The sequence below is a fragment of the Macaca fascicularis genome, chromosome 6 (assembly GCF_037993035.2).
Source record: "Macaca fascicularis isolate 582-1 chromosome 6, T2T-MFA8v1.1".
NCBI lineage: Eukaryota > Metazoa > Chordata > Mammalia > Primates > Cercopithecidae > Macaca > Macaca fascicularis.
The window spans coordinates 64,148,988-64,169,336 of NC_088380.1; the positions used below are offsets into that span (position 1 = coordinate 64,148,988).

Genomic DNA, 20,349 nt, shown 5'->3' on the forward strand with positions numbered 1-20,349 from the left:
GCTTCCTGCGTCTGAGGTCCTATTCTAACCAAGTTACCTGTGTTAGCTCATTTGATTTTCATAGCAACCTTAGGTTTCTAGAGAAACTCATTTTACAGTTGAGAAAACTGGGGTACAGAAAGATTGATTGATTTGCCCAGCATCACACAGCCAGTAAGGACTGGAGCCAGAAGGTGAACACAGATCATTCAGCCCTAGAATCCCTTCTCTTAACAGTTACCTAGTATTGGTCAGACTGCCAGCATCAGAATGACCAAGGGTGCTTGGAGAAGGTACACGTTCCCAGACTCAGCTGCCAGATCTACTAAGGGAGAACTTCTGAGAGGGCAGCATTATGTTAAATTGCCAAATGTCATTTATAAATAAATTCATTAGAAGAAATAAGTCTCCTAAAACTTCCTCAAAAATGAATGATAGGGAAACTCTTCACTCTATTTGTACCCCCAGCCAACTCTGTGCTTTATTAGAATTCATTGCTTGGCTCCAAAAGGGAAGAAACCCTGCCCTGCCTGAGGATGTTCTACAGCAGCTTGCAATCGTTTTCGGGTACTAAGAGTCATCTCTTATCTTTCTTTCCTTTTTTTTTTTTTTTTTCTTTTTTTTGAGGCAGGGTCTCTCTGTGTTGCCCAAGCTGGAATGCAGTGGTACAATCATAGCTTACTGTAGCCTCAAACTCCTGGGTTAAAGCAATACCCCCACCTCAGTCTCCCAAGTTGCTGAGACCATAGGTGCACACCACCACACCTAGCTAATTTGTTTACATTTTTGTAGAGACAGGTCTTGCCACATTGCCCAGGCTGGTCTCAAACTTCTGGCTCAAGTGATCCTTTAACCTCGGCCTCCCAAAGTGCTGGGATTACAGGCATGAGCCACCATGCCTAGCCCATTCCTTCATCCTTCTATGAATGATGATGGATCTGGGCAAATATAGCCTTACACCCTTGCCCATCTGCCTGCTCTCACATTTGTGAAATAATTCACCAGGTTGAGCATATAGTTGGACTGCTTGGAGCAGAGGGAAGAACACACAGGGATCAGACCCTGACCTTATTAGCACAGCATGATCATCATGCCTGGCATAATCCAGTCAGAGTGGTGCCCAGCTGGAGAAGTTTCTGTCTTTCCTGTAGGAGAAAGATCAGTAGAGGCCAGTGCATCTGCTCTCTGACTCTGCTACCAAGCAATTCAAGCAGTAGAGTCTGTTTACAGGGTAAGAAAAATACATTTGTCTGGCACACAATCCCTGAAAGAACTTTTTGCATTGAAATAGGAATTTGAATTATAGTCAGAATACTAATTCCCTTTCAGGTTTCTCATGCCAACAGTCATGTTGTCAGTGAAATTTAAATGTGAGAAAAATGCCTTTATGGACTGCCAGATTGTTTGGCAAATGATTTAGGTCTATTTGGTTTATTTGTGATGCAGTGATTTTTGTTAACATTTTAATATGGAAAATAAAGAATTAAGTTTTGCTGTATACATGGGTTTTATTTCTCCAAAAATAACATTCTTAGTCCTACCTCATCTTTCTTCTTAAATTTAAAATGTTAATGTACAGATGTATGCTATATAGCATATATTTGCTTGTCTGCTTTCTTTTTCACACATAAATCAATATAGGTTCTTTCTCATTTGTGGCTTTTTACTCTTATTTTCTGTTGATCTGGAAATAATATGGTGTGTTCATTTGTAATAACTCCTGGAAATTTGTTTTCTCTGCCTTAGCAGAGAAATTAACCCCTAAAGAGAATTCAGATTGAATACATTCTGTAGACATTATTCTAGGTTTAAATTATGTCAAGTTGTAATAAGAGTTTGGGCTTAATTTTACATGTTATTGTCTTTTGGCATTTCAGTCAAGTTTTATCCTTTTCAAAAGCAGCACCCAGAGTGACAGCATTAAAGTGGCCTGGGTGCCCATGGGACTCACCCTCCATACACCACCCAGGCCCTTCTACCTTCCAGAGGGGTAGCACCTGCTCCACAGAGGCGAGTCCACAATTCACGGTCCAGTCCTCAAACTGAGATGTCTGCCTCTCTAGCTTCTTAATCCTTGCAGCTAATGATCATGCCCCAATTCTTCCCAATAAATTCCAGTTCTGTTTTGAATGAAGATGTTCAAAATGAAAAAAAAAAAGCCATTTCCCATGCTGCATGCTCTATCAGAAAGACTTCTATCCTCAAAGTTGGTAGGAAGTCACTCTTCAGACTTCTGAGGTTTATCGAGCCTGGCTCATAATTGTTGTTGAATTGTTTTCCATAGGTGCATCTCTCAATCCTTTAGTCTTCTTTGTAGCTGGCCTCTGACCCACGCCTCTGATTTCAGTTCCTACAATTATGGATCCAAGCACCAGTCTCATTGGTGTCTGATCAGAACTAAACAGAAAAGAATTACTTTAACAGCAATTGAAGTCATCTCTGGATGCTTTCAACATATCCAAAAAAAAAAAAAAAAAAAAGTCAGCGAAGAGCCAGGGTTTGTCTCTAATTAGCTGTGTAATCGTGAAGCCTCATTTGCTGTTATCATTGATCTTAGGAGGCCATGGGTAACTTTGTGCCTTGTAAAGTTTGATATTGTATAATCTTATACAGAAATGTGAGGTCACTAAATTCACACGTGAAAGTACACTAGGCTGTCTGAGGCCTTCGTCTGAGTGTCATCATTTCCCAAATGCCAGGCAAATAGGCTTAATATTTTTCACCATTTTAACTACTTTTGAGACAGTACTGGCCCACTCAAAATTACTTTTGATATTTAGAGACTCCATTTGGATGTACTATCATCCCACTATGGTTTTAGAATTATTTAAGATGAAATACTATTGTAAAAGAAACTAATAAGTAAATTGGACCCACTTATAAAGAGAAATGTATATCATTATTAATAGTAGTACTATTTCAGGTCAAATCAAGAAGCTTTTCCAGGCCAGTCGTGGTGGTTCTCGCCTATAATCCCAGCAATTTCAGAGGCCAAGTCAGGTGGATCATTTGAGGTCAGGAGTTCGAGACCAGCCTGGCCAACATTGTGAAATCCCATTTCTACTAAAAATACAAAAATTAGCCCGGCATGGTGGCACACGCCTGTAATCTTCAGCGACTTAAGAGGCTGAGGCAGGAGAATTGCCTGAATCTGGGAGGCGGAGGTTGCAGTGAGCCGAGATCACACCATTGCACTCCAGCCTGGGCAAAAGAGCAAGACTCCATGTCAAAAAAAATAAATAAATAAATAAAAAGAAATTTTAAAAAAGGGAAGCTTTTCCAAAGTTGACACCCTTTCTCTGGCATCTTCTCCCTGGCTTTCCCCTGCTCTTCCAAGAGACAGCCATTGTATCCTCTTGTTGCACATCTGTTGCACAGCCAGCTATGTGCTTGCTCTCTCTATGGCATACATGATGAGATGCTGCAGCAGCTTCTAGTTCTCTAGCATCTGATTTCTACATTTTCATTTCCCTTTTTCTTTCTATCTATTTTAGGGACTTCATCACCAGACATAATACTTATTGATTCTTATCACTCAAAGTAGTGTGAGATATGGGAATCTGCTTTAATCTTGAAACATCCGTATAATTCACTAGGCCCTTTGTTTCCATGAGGATCAAAACAATCATAAAAATAAGAATGTGCAGAAGACCTTAAAGAAATCAGCAAGCATAATCAGATGATAGTCATGATAAGAATTTAATTGCGTATTTCATCTTTGCATTCTGTTCTCCTTTTATGTAAGGAGGCATGGAGAGAGAAAATGAGAACATGTGGATTCTGGCTGATCCTGAAGGACAAATATCTTTATTTTCTCTTCTCCCCTGGGAGTAGGATGAGCAAGAAACAATGTTCCACTGAGCAATCCAGTTTTGTCTTAACAGACACTTTCTATTGGGATCTGACAGGCTCGCTTCGATTTTTTACTCTTATTAACACAATCAATAATGATGATGCTGCCTCTAGCATTTCATACTTTACAGAGAACTTTTCTCATTTATGGCTTGCATTTCAACTCACTATTAGGTATTGATTTCATTTTGGAAATCAGGAAACATGCACAGAGAGGTTAGATGATATTTCTGAAGATACTCTGCATGTGAGTCTTAGAACCAGGGTAGGAACCCAGGTGTTCTAACTCCAAAGCCCTTTCTTTATGCCACACATTGCTGTTACTGACTACAAAAGCAGAGGGAGTGTCACTTATTTAGCACTAGTATGCACACTGGGAACCTGCACCAACCTTACCCGTTCCTGGAGCTTACTTCAGCTCACATTGATTTGTTTCTCCTCTGATTTCTCTAGCACTTACATCGTACAATAAACACTTCACACACAACCAGCCTCTCAGATTGCTTTATGTACTTCATTTTGCCAGTTTATGGGAAATACAAATTTTCTGATTTCAAGGTTGTATCTCGTAGATATTTACTTTGTATTTTTCTCAGTACACCACACAATGCTAAGAATATAGATATTCAATGTTTGGTTGGTTTTCATTAAGAAGTTAGGTTAAGAATATTGATTAAACAATGTAATTTTTGCTTTGTATCAATTTTGAGTCCAAACATCAATTTCGAGTCTAAACATCAATTTCACCTAGGCACTAAATTGTCTGGGATAAGTTAATAACTACTTTTATTATTGGCTTAAAATGGTCTACAAAAATTAAAAAAAAAAATAGCCATTTGATAGATTTTTTTTTTTTTTCCCTTGAGACAGTCTCGCTCTGTCACCCAGGCTGGAGTGCAGTGAAGCGATCTCAGCTCACTTCAACCTCTGCCTCCCGGATTCAAGTGATTCTCCTGCCTCAGTCTCCCAAGTAGCTGGGATTACAGGCATGCACCATGATGTCCAGCTAATTTTTGTATTTTTAGTAGAGACAGGGTTTCACCATGTTAGCCAGGCTGATCTCGAACTCCTGACCTCCAGTGATCCACCCATCTCAGCCTCCCAAAAGTGCTGGGATTATAGGCATTAGCCACCATGCCTGACCGAGAATATTTTTATTTTTGTTTTTGAAGATATATGTGGGTTCTTTTGAACATGAAAACACAAGGCCAAATGGGTGAGAGGAGTGTAGTCAATGAAGAAGACAAAGATAAGAAAACTTAGGGACAGACTGGGAAACACAGCCGAATTCTGACATGAAGGGATCAAAAACAAAAGAATAAACACACATACAAAGTATAAATGTAAATATAAAATTGGATAGTGATCTTGGGGCCAAATAAAAAGTAGCCTAAGAAATTTAGACTTTATTCTATGGCGAATAGGAAGACATAGACTGTGTTTGAACAGGAGTGAGTGGTAGTACAAATGGTGACGGAGGTAGTGGGGTCATCTCTAAACTTCAATACCTCAGGGGCCAGTCAACATAAAGACAGCCAGATAAGAGTACAAAAGGGGCAGCTGCTACTAGTTGTAGTCCTCCATGGCCACACAGCAATGCAGGCACCATTTTTACCATCTCTTGAAATTTTTCAAAACAAATTAGAAATCTGGGCTTTTGTGTAAAAAAATTCACATTTTAAAATGTTAGCTTAAGGAATTTTAAACACGATGTTAATCAAACAGAGCACTTCTGTGAGGCAGATACCAGTCTGTGATCTTGACCTACATGAGTAACACAGTCACTTTTCAAAATAGGTAACTAAAGAAAGCTGGTGAGAATCAGGGCAAGAACTGCACATGGCAGAGAAATATTCTTATTTTAGAGTCAAACTCACTGGTTTTATTTTAAAATGAACATGTTTACAGTGTGTAAATCAGCTGAGCTTTAGAACTTTTGCAAATATTCTTCAACTCTTTAGAATTGACAATGGTAATATAACAACAATCTTTAAAATACATCAGAAATTATGAACTTGCTTGATAAACCCTCACCTGGCTTTAAACTTGAACTAAACAGGTTCTAGAGGACTTTTGAGCCAACAATTAATTAAGTATTCATTGATAAAACACAGGCATAAACCAGGACATTCTTGGGCAAACTAGGACGTATGGTTACCCTGTCTACTTACGTATAGTTGGAATTCTAAAATAAACGCATTTTAAAAATGAAGTTAAAGTAGCTTGAAGGGTTAATAACTGAAATTTTCTTCTAGAATTGTTACAAGACAATAATCCTCAAAATTGGGAAGCACAGTGATTCCCCCAGCAGCACATGGAAAAGAAATGTAAATGTAGCCACATCACAGTGAAACTACAGAATACCAAAGATGAAAGGAAACTCCTAAAAGTAGCTTCAGAGTAAAGATAGTTCATATGTTGGGGACAAATGAAAAAGAGCCTAAGAAACTTGGACTTTATTTCCTAGCCAATGGGAAGACATAGCATGGTTTTGAACAAGAGGTGAATGGTAGTATGGATGGTGATGGAGGTCATGGGTCTTTATTGCAATAAGGATAGTGATTAAAATGGAACAATAATTAGACTTATAGCAGACTTTTCAATGGTATCAACTGAAACCTCAAGACAATGGAATAATGTGATAAAGTGAAGATAGACTATAACTAGAATTATATACCCAGCCAAACATTATTCATATATAAGGGTTAAACAAAAGTATATTTGGACATACAAAAGAAGTATTTGTTACCGGCAGACCTTCCCCAATGGGATTTCTAAAAAAGTGCACTTCAAAAACAAAAAGGGACAATTTGAGATGCAAGAAAAACTTGTGAGCAGAGAAACTGGAAAACATGTGGATAAATACAAATAAATAATGTCTGTGTTAAAAAGTGCCTGACTCAGGGAGTAAAAAATCAAGGTAGTTTGAAATATAGAACATTGTGCAACATTATGATTTAAGATAGGAATGGATGACTGAAGCCAAGTATTTGAATTTTGGAAAATGAAGTTAAAGATATTGATTGCTTATTTTAAATATAAATTTTAACATTTTGATAATCAATTTATTATAGGCATAACTTCCAAATTAATAAAGAGATGCATGAGATTAGACAAAATAGAAAATTTTCAACCAAAGAGGAAGCAGGATGTGAAAAAAAGAAACATAATATAATCAGGTCAAATGTCATAGAATAATATAATAAATATACAAATAAATATAGTGGTTATTATAGAAAATATTAGTGGGTCAATTTCCTGACAAAAGCCTGTGATCCCAGCACTTTGGGAGGCCAAGACGGGTGGATCACGAGGTCAGGAGATCGAGACCATCCTGGCTAACCCGGTGAAACCCCGTCTCTACTAAAAAATACAAAAAACTAGCCGGGCGAGGTGGCGGGCGCCTGTAGTCCCAGCTACTTGGGAGGCTGAGGCAGGAGAATGGCGTAAACCCGGGAGGCGGAGCTTGCAGTGAGCTGAGATCCGGCCACTGCACTCCAGCCTGGGTGATAGAGCGAGACTCTGTCTCAAAAAAAAAAAAAAAAAAAAAAATGTATTCTGATCCACTATATCAAAAATACCATGAGAAAGAAAAATATATTTTAATTTAGAGCTGAAAAGGACTTAGAAAAGGTAGTTTCTCATTTATAAATGAGAAAATCAAAGCCTAGAGAGGCCAATGAGATAACCAAGGTGACTTTTCTAACAATTACCAGAGATTCAACCAGAACCCAGGTTTCCTGGCTTCCAATACTATATGATCTATTAAATTATACTTTTGTCTTCTTTTCCTCAAAAATGTATTTAATTCCACAGGCTGAATTTCCTGTGCATCTTTCTTTTTTTCTTTCTGAAGATACAACTAGCCTTGTCTCCAGGACTAAAAGTATTTTTTTTCCTAGAGGGTAGACAAGGCTGTGACTGGTGATAAGAATAAAAATGTTGCAATAAAGAAAAATCTTAGGTGATTTTTTTTTCTTTTGCCTTGACCTAAGCTTAAGCAAAGATAATTTCTTGTCTAATTACATCTTTAAAAGTATGCACGGGAATTAATGAAGGAAGAGGAAGAAGAATATTGGATAGGTCAAACATTTTCAGCTTGTTAAAATTTGTGAGTTTTGATGTTGTGATTAAAGATTTTAAGTGCTGGTGACACAGTAGATTTTGGAGAATTTCATTGACTTTAGTTTTTTGCACAAGTTAAATTTGAGATATCTGTGTATCCCATGATGAAAATATGGTTCTGGAATACAGAAGTGTAATCAAGGTTTCCTAGTAAGTGGAGCTATTATGTTTATAGATTACATTTGAAACTGTGAAGACAGTGTAGTATCTGGTAACATCATACAAGACGATGAGACAGAATGAAGATCAGAAGCCTGTATAGCACCTTTAAGAGGTGAGCAGAAAGCAAAGCTTGCCAATCAGGAAAAGGAGCCTGCCAAGTGAAGAAGAAAACTTAAAGAGACTAAAGAATCAGGAGAGAGTCATGCCCTGGAAGAGTTAATTTAAAGAAATAAGGGGTTATCATCTATACCATGTGTTTTAGCATAGACAAGTAAAATGAGAACCAAAAGTTAAACTGCTGGATATGGCAGTGATGAGGTCATTGATTATTTTAGCATGAACAATTTCAGTAGAGTCTTAGCACTGGACACAGCTACAATTGGTTGAAAAATGAATGGGTTTGAAATAACGAAGCTGAAAAATATCTAAAGCATAGACATGAACAAAGGTTCAAAAGCGAGATGATAACATCAAATAGGGAGCCAGAGTAAAAAAACTATAACCTAAATTCCTCACTATTCAACTTAATACTCAGAAAGAGGACTAGACTTTGGATATTTGAGAAAAGCTGGTCTTTGGTATGACCTGTGTCACTTCCCCGCGCTGTGACTTAGAACTGGCACCTCACCTCTTTATCTCTGTTTCATCATCTAAAAAATAGTCTACTACTTACGAATAAATGAATGGCATGATGTATATGAATGTGCATATATGTAACACCCTGTTTAAGTCTACATTCTTGATGTTGTTTTTGTAATACCTTATTGGTAGTTAGCTTGGTAAAAAAGCCTAAACTTGTGGTGTACTTTGATATTAATTTTATCTAAACTCTGTTTTTGATCATGCTCTGCCCAGTCACCTATACTCATCCCCAAACCATGACTTGAATAGATCTCATAGTATTTCCAGTCATTGTTCTCTTATTAAAAAACAAACAAACAGACAAAAAACTCAACTCAGGCAGAACACAGAGGACTTTTAGGGCAGTGAAACTACTCTATATGATACTATAATTGTGGATTCATGTCATTACAAATTTCTGCAAAACCACAGGATGTAAAGCACCATGAGGGAACCCTAATGTAAACTATGGACTTTGGGTGATAATGATGTGTTAATGTAGGTTCATCAGTTGTAACAAATGCACCACTTTGGTGGGGGACATTGATAGAGGAGGAGCTATGCATGTGTGGGGCTAGGGTGTTTATAAGATATAATCTCCGTACTTTGTTCAGTTTTGCTGTGAAACTAAAACTGCTTTTAGAAAAGTTGATTATTAAGACAGAAAGAAATCTCAGTGCTGTTGAGCCCAGTTTAAAAAGGCAAAATTGTCGTATCCAGTTTAACAATAATATTCTTCCCTTACCATAAATCTGACTACATTCCCAGGGACTGGTAGTACAATCAAAAGAGCAGTTTGATCCTCCCTTTCTGTCCCTTCTTTTTGTAGTTCTTGCTGTTTCAAAATCAGGGATGAAGAAGAGCTGGGAGATGAAGAGAGGGCAGATGACTGTACATAACCTGATGTGCAATTACAATTCTTTCTTGGCTTCTTCAGTGAAGCCTGTCCTGCCACCCACTGGACAAGCTTCCGTGTGACAGATATCTGAATGCTGGTTCCCTTATGGAGGACCTTCAGGGAGCCTGTTAGGGCTCTCTCGCCGCATAGTGCCATGACGTGGAAGAGTTGCTCACATTCCTTCTCCTTTAAAATTTCTTCAGCTCCTTTCTGCCCCTGTTAATACACATCATAGCTCTCCACACCTCATCCAGGAGACAGCTCTCTTGGAGATGGCTTAATGGCAAAATGTGTCAAGTGCAGCTACCTGCTGTAGTGTTTACTGATCCATGAGAAACTCACATAATATAGTCATGCTAACCTGTGAGAAATCAGGCTTCTCCACTGCCTCCCCTTCCTCAACCCTGCTCTCTCTCTCCAGGTATCAAGTACTCTTGCACAAAAGCAGATCAAAATTTCATTGTTTAAGCAGATACTATTCAATGAGCCCAATCGGCACATGGCTTTGTGTGTATGAAAGTGCCCAACCCTTTATAAAGAGTCTGGTTTGAGTCTTAGTTGCCTATTTTAGGGCAATAGTAAAAGTCCCATTCAAAAGCCTGTTATCCTTTAAAACGCAATGCATTTGATCTTATGCAAGCGTTTCTTATTGTGTTCTGTGAAGAAAAACAATTCTCAACCTTGACTATGAGCTGTAAGCTGTCTGAATTTATCTATTTATCCTGCAGGTTTTGAAAAAATTTGGTGTAATCAAAATCCCACTGGGAAGAAGTATGTCAAAAAGATTAATTAGAAGGAAAGCAAAAATGGTGTCTTCTCCTGCCTTTGTGTTAAACATTCTTAGAAAACAAGCACTGAAATAAAATAAGTAAAGATGCCTTTATATACTTTCGGTTGTAAATTTTATTAAGGTCTTGAAGAGAGTTCTGAGTGTTTACTGAAAACCATCTCCAACTTTCATGAGCAGAAACGTACAATTGGTAGATATGTCAGGGTATTACTGACAATGGAGTCAAAGGCCCCCTATAAAAAAAGCTATCTATGGCTTTTCCTCTCTTCCAGGAAAGATGAATTGCCATGGTAACACTGCCATGAAATAATAGGTCAGGTTTTATCCTTCTGCCTCAGGCTTATTCTATTAGGTTTTACTTAGAAGTGGATGCCATTGTAAAATGAATGTTTTTGGTATTACAAAACTAAACATCATGACAAGAAAAATCTGATCAATAAAATCTGCTGGTATGAAAAGGATGGACAAAGGACAATAAGTAGGGAGTTAAACTGATTGAAGAACTATTTAGCGGCTGTTTTATTAGTACTCTTCTAAAATGTGGGCTTGTTTCACAGATGCTTGTATAACTGAATGTGCATAAATGAAGCCAGGCTGACTGCACAAGATCAGTTGGAAAAAGTGGTTTGTAAATTTTGTTTTAATAGAAGATTAACTGCTCTAAGGAAAAAGTTGCTATTTCATTCCAAAAATAAATATGCAACAAGAAAGCATAAAATATTTAAGCTTCCTATTTTTGTTACATTTTTAAAAGACAAATTCAATACTGTTTTGTGACTATTTATGGAAATTTCTAAAAATGCAACTTGGGGGCAAGTATTAATGACATTATACAAACAACATGGTGTGTAATAATTGAAATTGTTTCTGTTGTTTCTGTTGTTTGCGGGAGTTGTGTCTCGGTATATACATCATGACTTTACATTTTCGTGGAACAGTATCTCAATCATTTTGGGATGAAATTCCAACAGAAAGTAATATATAATTTTTGTCACATCAAGCAACATTGCTCTGTCCTTCTAATAGGACATATATTAGAATAAGAGATGGAGAAATAGATAGATACCTAGTTTTTAAAGTAACAAGGTATATCAAACCAAATTTTTTGAAGAGGTTCATTTGATGTAAGTTAAATGTAGAATATGGTAGTGGATTTTAGCATAACATCTTTCCTGAATTCACACAGTGAGACTATGTTTGACTTCTCCATAGACCACCTTGAATTTTCTGTAGTTTTTTCTTCTGTAAAGTACTAACAGTGTGTGTGGGTAGCTCTGAGATTTATATTGCCTTCAGTCTGATCATGAAGATTGCAAAGTGGGGTCAGTGACTGTGCTAGTTTCCTAGGGCTAATGTAACAAAGAGGCACAAATTGGGCGGCTTAACACAGCAGAAATTTATTGTCTCACAGTTCCAGAGGCTGGAAGTTCTAAATAAAGGTGTCAGCAGTGCCATGCTGTCTCTAAGGCTCTAGGGAAGAATCCAATTCTTGGCAGTCCTTGTCTTATAGATTCATCAGGCCGGTCTCTGCCTCTGCCTTTACATAGCTTTCTCCTCTGAGTGTTATGTCTCTAAAGTGTTACATATATAAAGATTAGGGCCCATTTTAATCCAAAGTGACCTACCCAGTGGGTACAGGGTATGCTGCTCTGGTGATGGGTGAACCAAAATCTCAGAAATAACCACTAAACAACTTAATTCATGTAACCAAACACCACCTGTTCCCCCAAAAACCTACTGAAATAATTTTAAAAAAGAAGACCTCATTTAACTTGGTTACACCTGCAATGACCCTTTTTCTAAATAAAGTCACATTCATAGGTTCTGGGGTGAGGAATTCAATGTATCTTTCTGGGAGACAATACAGCCAACAGCAGAAACTGAATCGAGGGATTTCAACACTAAATAAATTGTCTCTATTACAGTTTTAAATTGCTATGCTGTCTAGTTCTTTAGGAAAATAAATGGTAATATTATTTGAGTTATGTTTCATTACTAATAGTTACTCTCATTTTTTCTTTCCATTCAACTTTAAATTTTTGTAGATATACAGAGAATATGGTATTCCTAATGAAATGCTCTCAATGTGTAGAATTTTAAAATGTACAAATATGATTAGAATAGGTAAAATAAGTTTAATATATACCTATCATAGTTCCTAACTTGTAATAGGTGTTCACTAAATGTTTATTGAATGAATCAATCAGTGTTAACATTAAACTATACTGAGCATAATTTAATCTGTCTTTAGTGATTCAAAACAATTTCTTTGGGCAAAAGGTAACTAGGTATGAATTAAGAGATCCCCACTTGCTTGAGTGCTCAATGACTAAGTATTTATTCTATTTTACTTCTTTATGTCCATTTGGAAACTCATTAGGTAAAGCATGTTTTTTTTTTTTTGGTCTTGGATTACACTGTTCCCATCCCCCATTTCTTTTGACTTCCCCTTTTGGGTTATCACATATTCTTTTCTATAGCTTAATTAAAGTACTTTTGTTAAACAATTAACACCAACGTTTTTTGATTTGGTTTCTCCACCTATAAAATTGTCTACTCTATCATGTATCAGGATTGTCTGTCCTTTGATCTATTTTTCTCTGTCTAGGTATCCAATAAATGTATTTTGATCGTGGTTATATTATTTGAGTTATATTTCTTTACTAACAGTTACTCCCATTTTTCCCTTTAATTAAATACAAAGAGAAGTAACCACTAAAACAAAAAACAAACTGCAGTACAACTCTTACCTTACCAATGACTGCTATTTCCTCAATTTTAAAACTGAATGTTATTTCTGCATGACCTCAGAAGGTTTTAAGAATTCAGTACATACAGTTTTAAAAAAGAAAGATTTCATTAGAAAACAAAATTCTAAGGCAGAAACAGAGTGCCAAAATTCAAACTGAAAAAGTTTTAAGCTACTACTTATCAAGCTGTGAATGTTTCCCATTTTATAGGTTTTTCTTGACAGATATTCAAGTATTTGTTAATCAAACTTGCCATTAATGCCAAAATTCTCCTAAAAACATGATTGGGAAATCAAAATATTTAAGCTAACTGAATTTTTTTTTTTTAAGGAAAATGAAAGCTATCACTCATGGAAGAAAGTTTTTATTTTTTAATCACATTTTTATCCCTAATTTTCTCTCTGATATTTCCAGTCATGTTTTTCAGTCATCAGAAGCCTAAATTTATGGAAAATCAAGTATGTCCAGTTATTAGTGTCAGTTAGGGAAAGGAACAACACAAAGCCAGGATTTTGAGCCAGCTTCCTGGGCAAATTGGGGAGAAATACCATTTTAGTCAGTTACCTGAGACTGTTCAAGTTTAATTACATTAGTGGCACTTGACATTATAAAATGTTTTTTTCTTTCAGATGTAAACTTCTTCCATCATTAGTAAATGTCAATTATAATGAAGTGTTTTTCCCAGTTCCTTTTTTTCCTGATATAACAGAAGAAAATGCTAATGAGTTTGTAATCCTGAAATTGTTTTCAAAGCCAAAACAAAGTCAGCTTGGTGTCTGTTTATTAGCTTAATTTTATTCTCTGTATCTGGAGAATAAATTTTCTCATTTTATTTCTTACTATACTTTCCCTACTTGTGCAATTTCTTATTCTCCCTGAGAGCTTTTAAATGATAAATATTACCAATTAGATTGTATTTCTGGGTTCAAATCAGAATGATGTTGAAGATCTTACCCCTTGCTGTGACTCAAGTACTACTGAAAGCTTCTATTTTTTTTTTCTTGAAAGCTGGTTTTTCCCTCTCTCATTTTTGATTTTGATACATAATGGCTATTCAACCCTGTGGTTTCTAACAGTTTCCTGTAGCATTTCAATCAGAATATAATGGTGACTTGATTTCTTCTCTCTCAAAGATTAAATATACCCACAATATGAAATCGATGCATTTTATAACAATAGAACAAGTTTATTTACTGTCAAAATGAAATTAACATCTTACGAAAAGGGGACAGCATCACTGGAAGAGGTCAAGAAGGAAGAGAGACATAAAGTCAGTTTTCCAACACAACATTACTCAGTGTCTGTGCTGAAAACATGCTTGACAGAAAAGGTCTGCATCACCTTTTAGCAGTGTCTTGGTATACAGGTTGTTTTCCCCTACTGAGAAATTAGGGGGAAGCTGTCTATTGCAGTGCAGAGAAGGCAGCAGGCGTGGGGTTCCAACCTGTAAGAATGCTTTGTAATCAATGCCAAAAAAAAAAGTATGACCAAGAGAAAAAGAAAGCCGTTTAAAGTTACTTTAAAATAGCCAAAATAAAAACGGTAAATTACATTTATAGATAATATGTTCTGGAAAATATGAACCCAAGCCAAATATGGAAAATTTTTAAAATAGACTAGTTATAACTAGTTATGCTCCCCCAGAAATCTTACACATGTCACAAAAGCTTTGCTCATTCTTTGCGTTTTAAACAGTCTTGAAGTTTGATTCTGGTATTTTATCCATGTTATCTAATTTTCTTCTTTGTTTCACAGTTGGATATACTGCTAACTGAATTAAATCCAATGAATATATAAGAATATCCAAATAAGTTCAAGATTTGCTTCTTTCTGCCTAATTTGTATATTTGTCCCAATGAGCTACACTTTACAACATCTATGTTTATCCCTAGCATCTACATTTTTATTTTAAAATATTTATAAAATAGTAAGCAAAGTACAGCAAAATATTCAAATAGTGGCCAAGTAATTTCTATCATATAGTCATGCAATTATGCAGCATTGCATTTTTATTATTATGGCTGGGATTCGATTCTTTTTATAAATTCATTCGTCATTTATATGCCTTTTCATAAATAATTTTTACTATTAGGATCACGAGGTCAGGAGATCGAGACCATCCTGGCTAACACGGTGAAACCCCGTCTCTACCGAAAACACAAAAAATTAGCCGGGCGTGGTTGCGGCGCCTGTAGTCCCAGCTATTCGAGAGGCTGAGGCAGGAGAATGGCGTGAACCCGGGAGGCAGAGCTTGCAGTGAGCGGAGATGGCACCACTGCACTCCAGCCTGGGCGACAGAGTGAGACTCCGTCTCAAAAAAAAAAAAAAAAAAGAATATTTAACATTTTTAGTGATGTCTTGGTACCATTTTACATATTAAATATATTAACCTTTGATCTCTCTGGTCTAAGGCAAATATACTTCCCAGTTTATCATTTGATGTTCTATCATTTTAATTTTACTTTTTTTATATTCAAGGGATTGACAGATTTTCATGTGGTGAAATCTACTTTCTTTTTTTGTTTTCTGCCATTGATAGTATGTTCTGAAAGATCTTCCTCACCTGTTTTACATTATTTCTGCTATTTTGAGTACTATAATCTGTTTTCATCCTACTTTTGAAACTTTATTTTCTGTAAAATTACCAAATAAATACCTTCTAGTCAGGTCGGCCTTACCCCTGCTCCAAGAGTAGAATTGTTGGCTTCATAAAAATTCATACTCTTAGATAATTTTCAGTTCCATTTTATATCCTACATTCTTCCAGAATCATTCACTGATTCCCAGCCTCCTTTGATCATTCTTCTCTAAACTTTCAGGAGTCAAATAGGATATAACACAAATTGGGAAAGAGTTGTAGGCAATCTTTAGTTTCACACTGCTGTTCATGGTGGGGTGTAAGCATCTAAGCAGGTACATACCTAAGGGTGAAGAACAGCAAATTCAACATGAGTCCTTCCCAATAGTGACCTTATGAGACATTAATTTCATTTTGATGGTAAAGGAAGCTGTTCCTGTGTGCAACACATTAGTTTTGCCTCCAAAGCCTGTTAAATCTTAGGGGTAGCTGGGATGCACTCTGCATCCAAAGGAGGCCTCTCTGGGATAAGAGAGTCCAGATTGACGTCAGAAAGAATATCGTATTTCTGTCCAAAGTGCTAAGCGTCTAAAGAGAACTAGGAAAGAGAAGTTAGACGCCTATCTCCAGGGAAAGTGGCAAAGAGAGAAACTGAAGAACATTTGAATTATAAGTGATGCCCCAGGTCCTGAGGAGGAAGTTTGAATTGAGGAACATTTACTCTAGTTACACTATAAGGTATATGTGATATATACAGGTCCATTTTGGTGATGTATCTGCCTCTGATCCCCAAATTTAACTGTTATATGCCATCTCTTTTGCAAGTGTCAAACTTCTGTACTTGTAAGCTGCTATCTTTATCTTGTATTAACCTTGCTGTCCTGCATCTAAGGAATAAAAGCTAGTACTTGCCATTTATTGACCAATGTTTGTGTGCTGCTCTCTGTGGGAAGCACTTTACATGAATTACTTCATGGAACCCTAACAAGCATGCTAAATGTTAGAAGGATTTGGTTTACAGAGGTTCAGTAACTTGGCCACATTCCTCAGCTATCTAATGGGAGAGAAGGCCCTCAAATCCGGATCTGTCTGACTCAAACATACATACAAAGCAGGTATTTTTATTCCCATTTTAAAATTGAATAAACCAAGACTGAATTGCAAGCTTCTTAAAAGCAGGGACCTTTTTATAAACTTCCTTTTTTCCCCACAGTGGCTTGTACTTAGTAGATAGACAAATGCATAGTGGTGGAGCTAATATATTCCTCTGATCTTAAACTACAATAAAAAGCTCAGATTGTAAATAAATACGATCTTTTTATTTGTTTGTTTTCTATAGTCAGATGCCGCTTAATGGAAGTAAACAAATGTCGAAGGTACTTTCAGTGGGTTCTTTACCAAAAAAAAGAGTTTTTCAGAATATTGCAGAACTGCCATATAAAAATCATTAGGACATAAAAGTGGTTTAAAAGAGGTAGCAGCTTATCCTAGATCACAAAGAAAAACATAAAAAAAAACTCTCTGCACTTTAACTCCATCCTCCCACATTCTGACTTTTTGTTATTACAATTTACATATATTTATATTGCTTATATCTTAACAGATTGTTGTAACTATTGTTGTTTTGATAGATTTGTCTTTTGGGCTTCATACTAGAGTTATGAGGGGATTGCTACCACAATTATAGAGTATTGTTGGTTTGTCTATGCACTTAATTTTACCAGTGGGTTTTATACCTTCAAGTGTCTTCTTTTTGCATATTAATGGAGTGATTTTTCAAACTGAAGAACTCTCTTTAACATTTGTAGATGAGTGTGGTAGTGGTGAATTTTCTCAGTTTTTGTTTGCCTGAGAAAGACTTTATCTCCTTCATAGATAAAGGATATTTTTGCTGGGTACAGTATTCTTGGATGGCAGGTTTTTTCAGCACTTTGAAAATGCAGTCCCACTCTCTCCTGGCCTTTATGGTTTTCATTGAGAAACCTGTGGTCAGACAAATTGGAGCTCCTTTATATGTTATTTGCTTCTTTGTACTTGCTGCTTTTAGGATTCTCCATTTGTCCTTCACCTTTGAGAGTTTGACTATTACATGCCTTGGGGGAGTCTTATTTGGGTCAAATCTGTTTGGTATTCCCTGACCTTACTACATCTGGTTATTTATCTCTTTCTCAAGCTTTGGAAAGTTTTCTCTTATTATTTCTTTAAATAAGCTTTCTATCCCTTGCTCCTGCTCAACTCTTTTGAACACTAATACTTTTTAGATTTGATCATTTGAAGTACAAATATAGAGTTTGGTAGAAGAAATAAGATATAGTGTTTGATAAATCAGTAGGGTGATTATAATTTACAATAATCGATTGTATGTTTTAAAGTAGCTAGGAGTGAATAATTTGAATGTTTCTGCATAAAGAAAAGACAAATATTTAAAGTGTTGTATATCTAATTATACTGATTTGATCTTTAAAAATTATATAAATATATTAAATTATTACATGTACCCTGAAAATATCTACATCTATTATGTATCAGTAAAAAAATCATTTTGAAAAATCATTAGGGGAAACAAGACTAAAAAAGATAGCTATACACAATGAGTACACTTTAGACTCTATTGTGACTCTTTTTGGAATTATTAATCATTTCCCAAAAATGTATTGCCTCATTTCTGAAGATTATCTTTTTTTTTTATACTTTAGGACACAGCAGGCCAGGAAAGATACAGGACTATCACCACAGCTTATTATCGTGGAGCCATGGGCTTTATTTTAATGTATGACATTACAAATGAAGAATCCTTCAATGCAGTACAAGATTGGTAAGTTAGAGCAAATACTCTTATTGCTGATAATAATGGTTCTCCAGTCAACTCCTTCTTTCTCCCCAAAGCAGTGACCATACCGCAATGTAATGTATGTGTTTACATTATACTACAATCCCACTTGTGCTTCATTTAAAAACAAATGCTGTTTATGCACAGAAGCATTATTTAGGGATTGATAATAAGTCATTCTGATGATTTTTCTGCAGTTTGTTCATTTCCAGTGCTTTGCATTTTGTCATCATTGCTTCCGTGGAAACTAGTACATTGCTTTTGATTTTTTAAAATATAAATAATGAATAGTTTGGAAGTTTACTGATCTAAAATAGGGATCGAGAAACTATGGCTCATGGGCCAAATCTGGCCCACTGCTTGTTTAGTAAATCAACTTTTATTGGAATAAAAGTTGATTGTTGTCTTTGACTGCCTTAACACCACCACAGCAGAGTTAAGTAGTTGCAACAGAAACCATATTGCTGGTAATGCCTAAAATATTTCCGATCTGGCCATTTATGAAAGAAGTTTATGGACCCCTCATCCAAAAGATTTGTTAAACGAGTTATTCAAATTGAAAAATTTTGAAGGACTGAGATAAAGGATAAGATAAAACCAAAACCATTTCTGACTCATAGCTGCATCAAACTATCTGAAAATACTTCTGACCCTGATGAGTGTTTACAGTGAGGGTTTATTCCTATGGCTACAGTATCCTGCATTCTGTCCCACCAGCACCTTGAGAAGAGACACTGAAAAGCCAAGGAGAAGGGTTATGAGCTCAAGCACAGGGCTAAAGAGGGCAGTTTGTCTGTGGAAAGAGCAAGAATCTATGTAGGGCTTTGTGTGACATTAGGAGGGAAATGGAGCTCCCAAAATGGAGCTCCCACTGGTGATGACTAGGACTGACTGAAGAAATACCACACTATAACTGTAAATATAATCACAGACTATCTTATGTAAGGAAAACTTTGACAATACGTAGGCAAAAAATTCTTTTTTTGTTTGTTTTCTATGATAATATTATCCAAAATGTTTTTTACATATATATATATCAGTTCAATGAGGGTCAGATGCTATTAAAAATATTTCCATTTGCTTTTTTTTTTTTTTCTGTTTTAATTGTTCATCTAGGAAGACTTCTTATTTACACACACACACACACACACACACACAGTTACAATGCAAGAAATAATACTATTGGCGATAGCAATTCAAAAGAGAAATACAGGGTTATAAATTAAAAAGACAAGTTTAAGATGTATATGAAAAAATAATTATCTTTCACTGAGGAATACAGAAGAAAGCTTAAATAACTATTGTTTTTATATTATTTTTAAGAAAGCTTAAATAACTATTCTTTTTAGTAAACTGAACATTGTAAAAATGCCAGTTTTTCTCAAATTAATTTATAAACTCAAGGCAATCTCAATTAAATACAGCAGATTTTGTACAAAATGATATGAAATAGAAAATCCAGAGATAAGCACAAATCTATATGAGGATATAGTTTATGATAAAAGTAGCATTCAAGTTAGTGACAAAAAGGTTGGTTCAATTAAGAGTGTTATGACATCTAGTTAATTGTCACATATAGCATGAAACACATATTGCTATATAATATGGTAATTTTAACCTTGACTACTTTCTGTCTGAAAATGTTGAGATCCAGGAGTCCCAGGTCAGAAGTGCTCTTTTAAGTTTTCCAAAAGAACAAGATCTTAAAAACATGGAAGACCTCTGCCCAAAAGTCCTGCCTCATCAATGCCTGCTGAATTAATT

General features: G+C 35.9%; 1 protein-coding gene and 1 long non-coding RNA gene across 3 annotated transcripts in view; one reads left to right on the forward strand and one right to left on the reverse strand.

The window, feature by feature from the left end:
• The window catches only part of RAB3C (RAB3C, member RAS oncogene family), a 293,496-nt gene that overhangs the window by 127,108 nt on the left and 146,039 nt on the right, over positions 1-20,349 (forward strand). For both annotated transcript variants that reach the window (XM_005556952.4, XM_005556951.4), the window contains exon 3: positions 18,452-18,570. In XM_005556952.4, coding sequence (XP_005557009.1) covers positions 18,452-18,570 — 119 coding nt within the window. The remainder of the gene's footprint in view (positions 1-18,451; positions 18,571-20,349) is intronic.
• The window catches only part of LOC102132926 (uncharacterized), a 58,125-nt gene that overhangs the window by 17,995 nt on the left and 19,781 nt on the right, over positions 1-20,349 (reverse strand). The window lies entirely within an intron of this gene.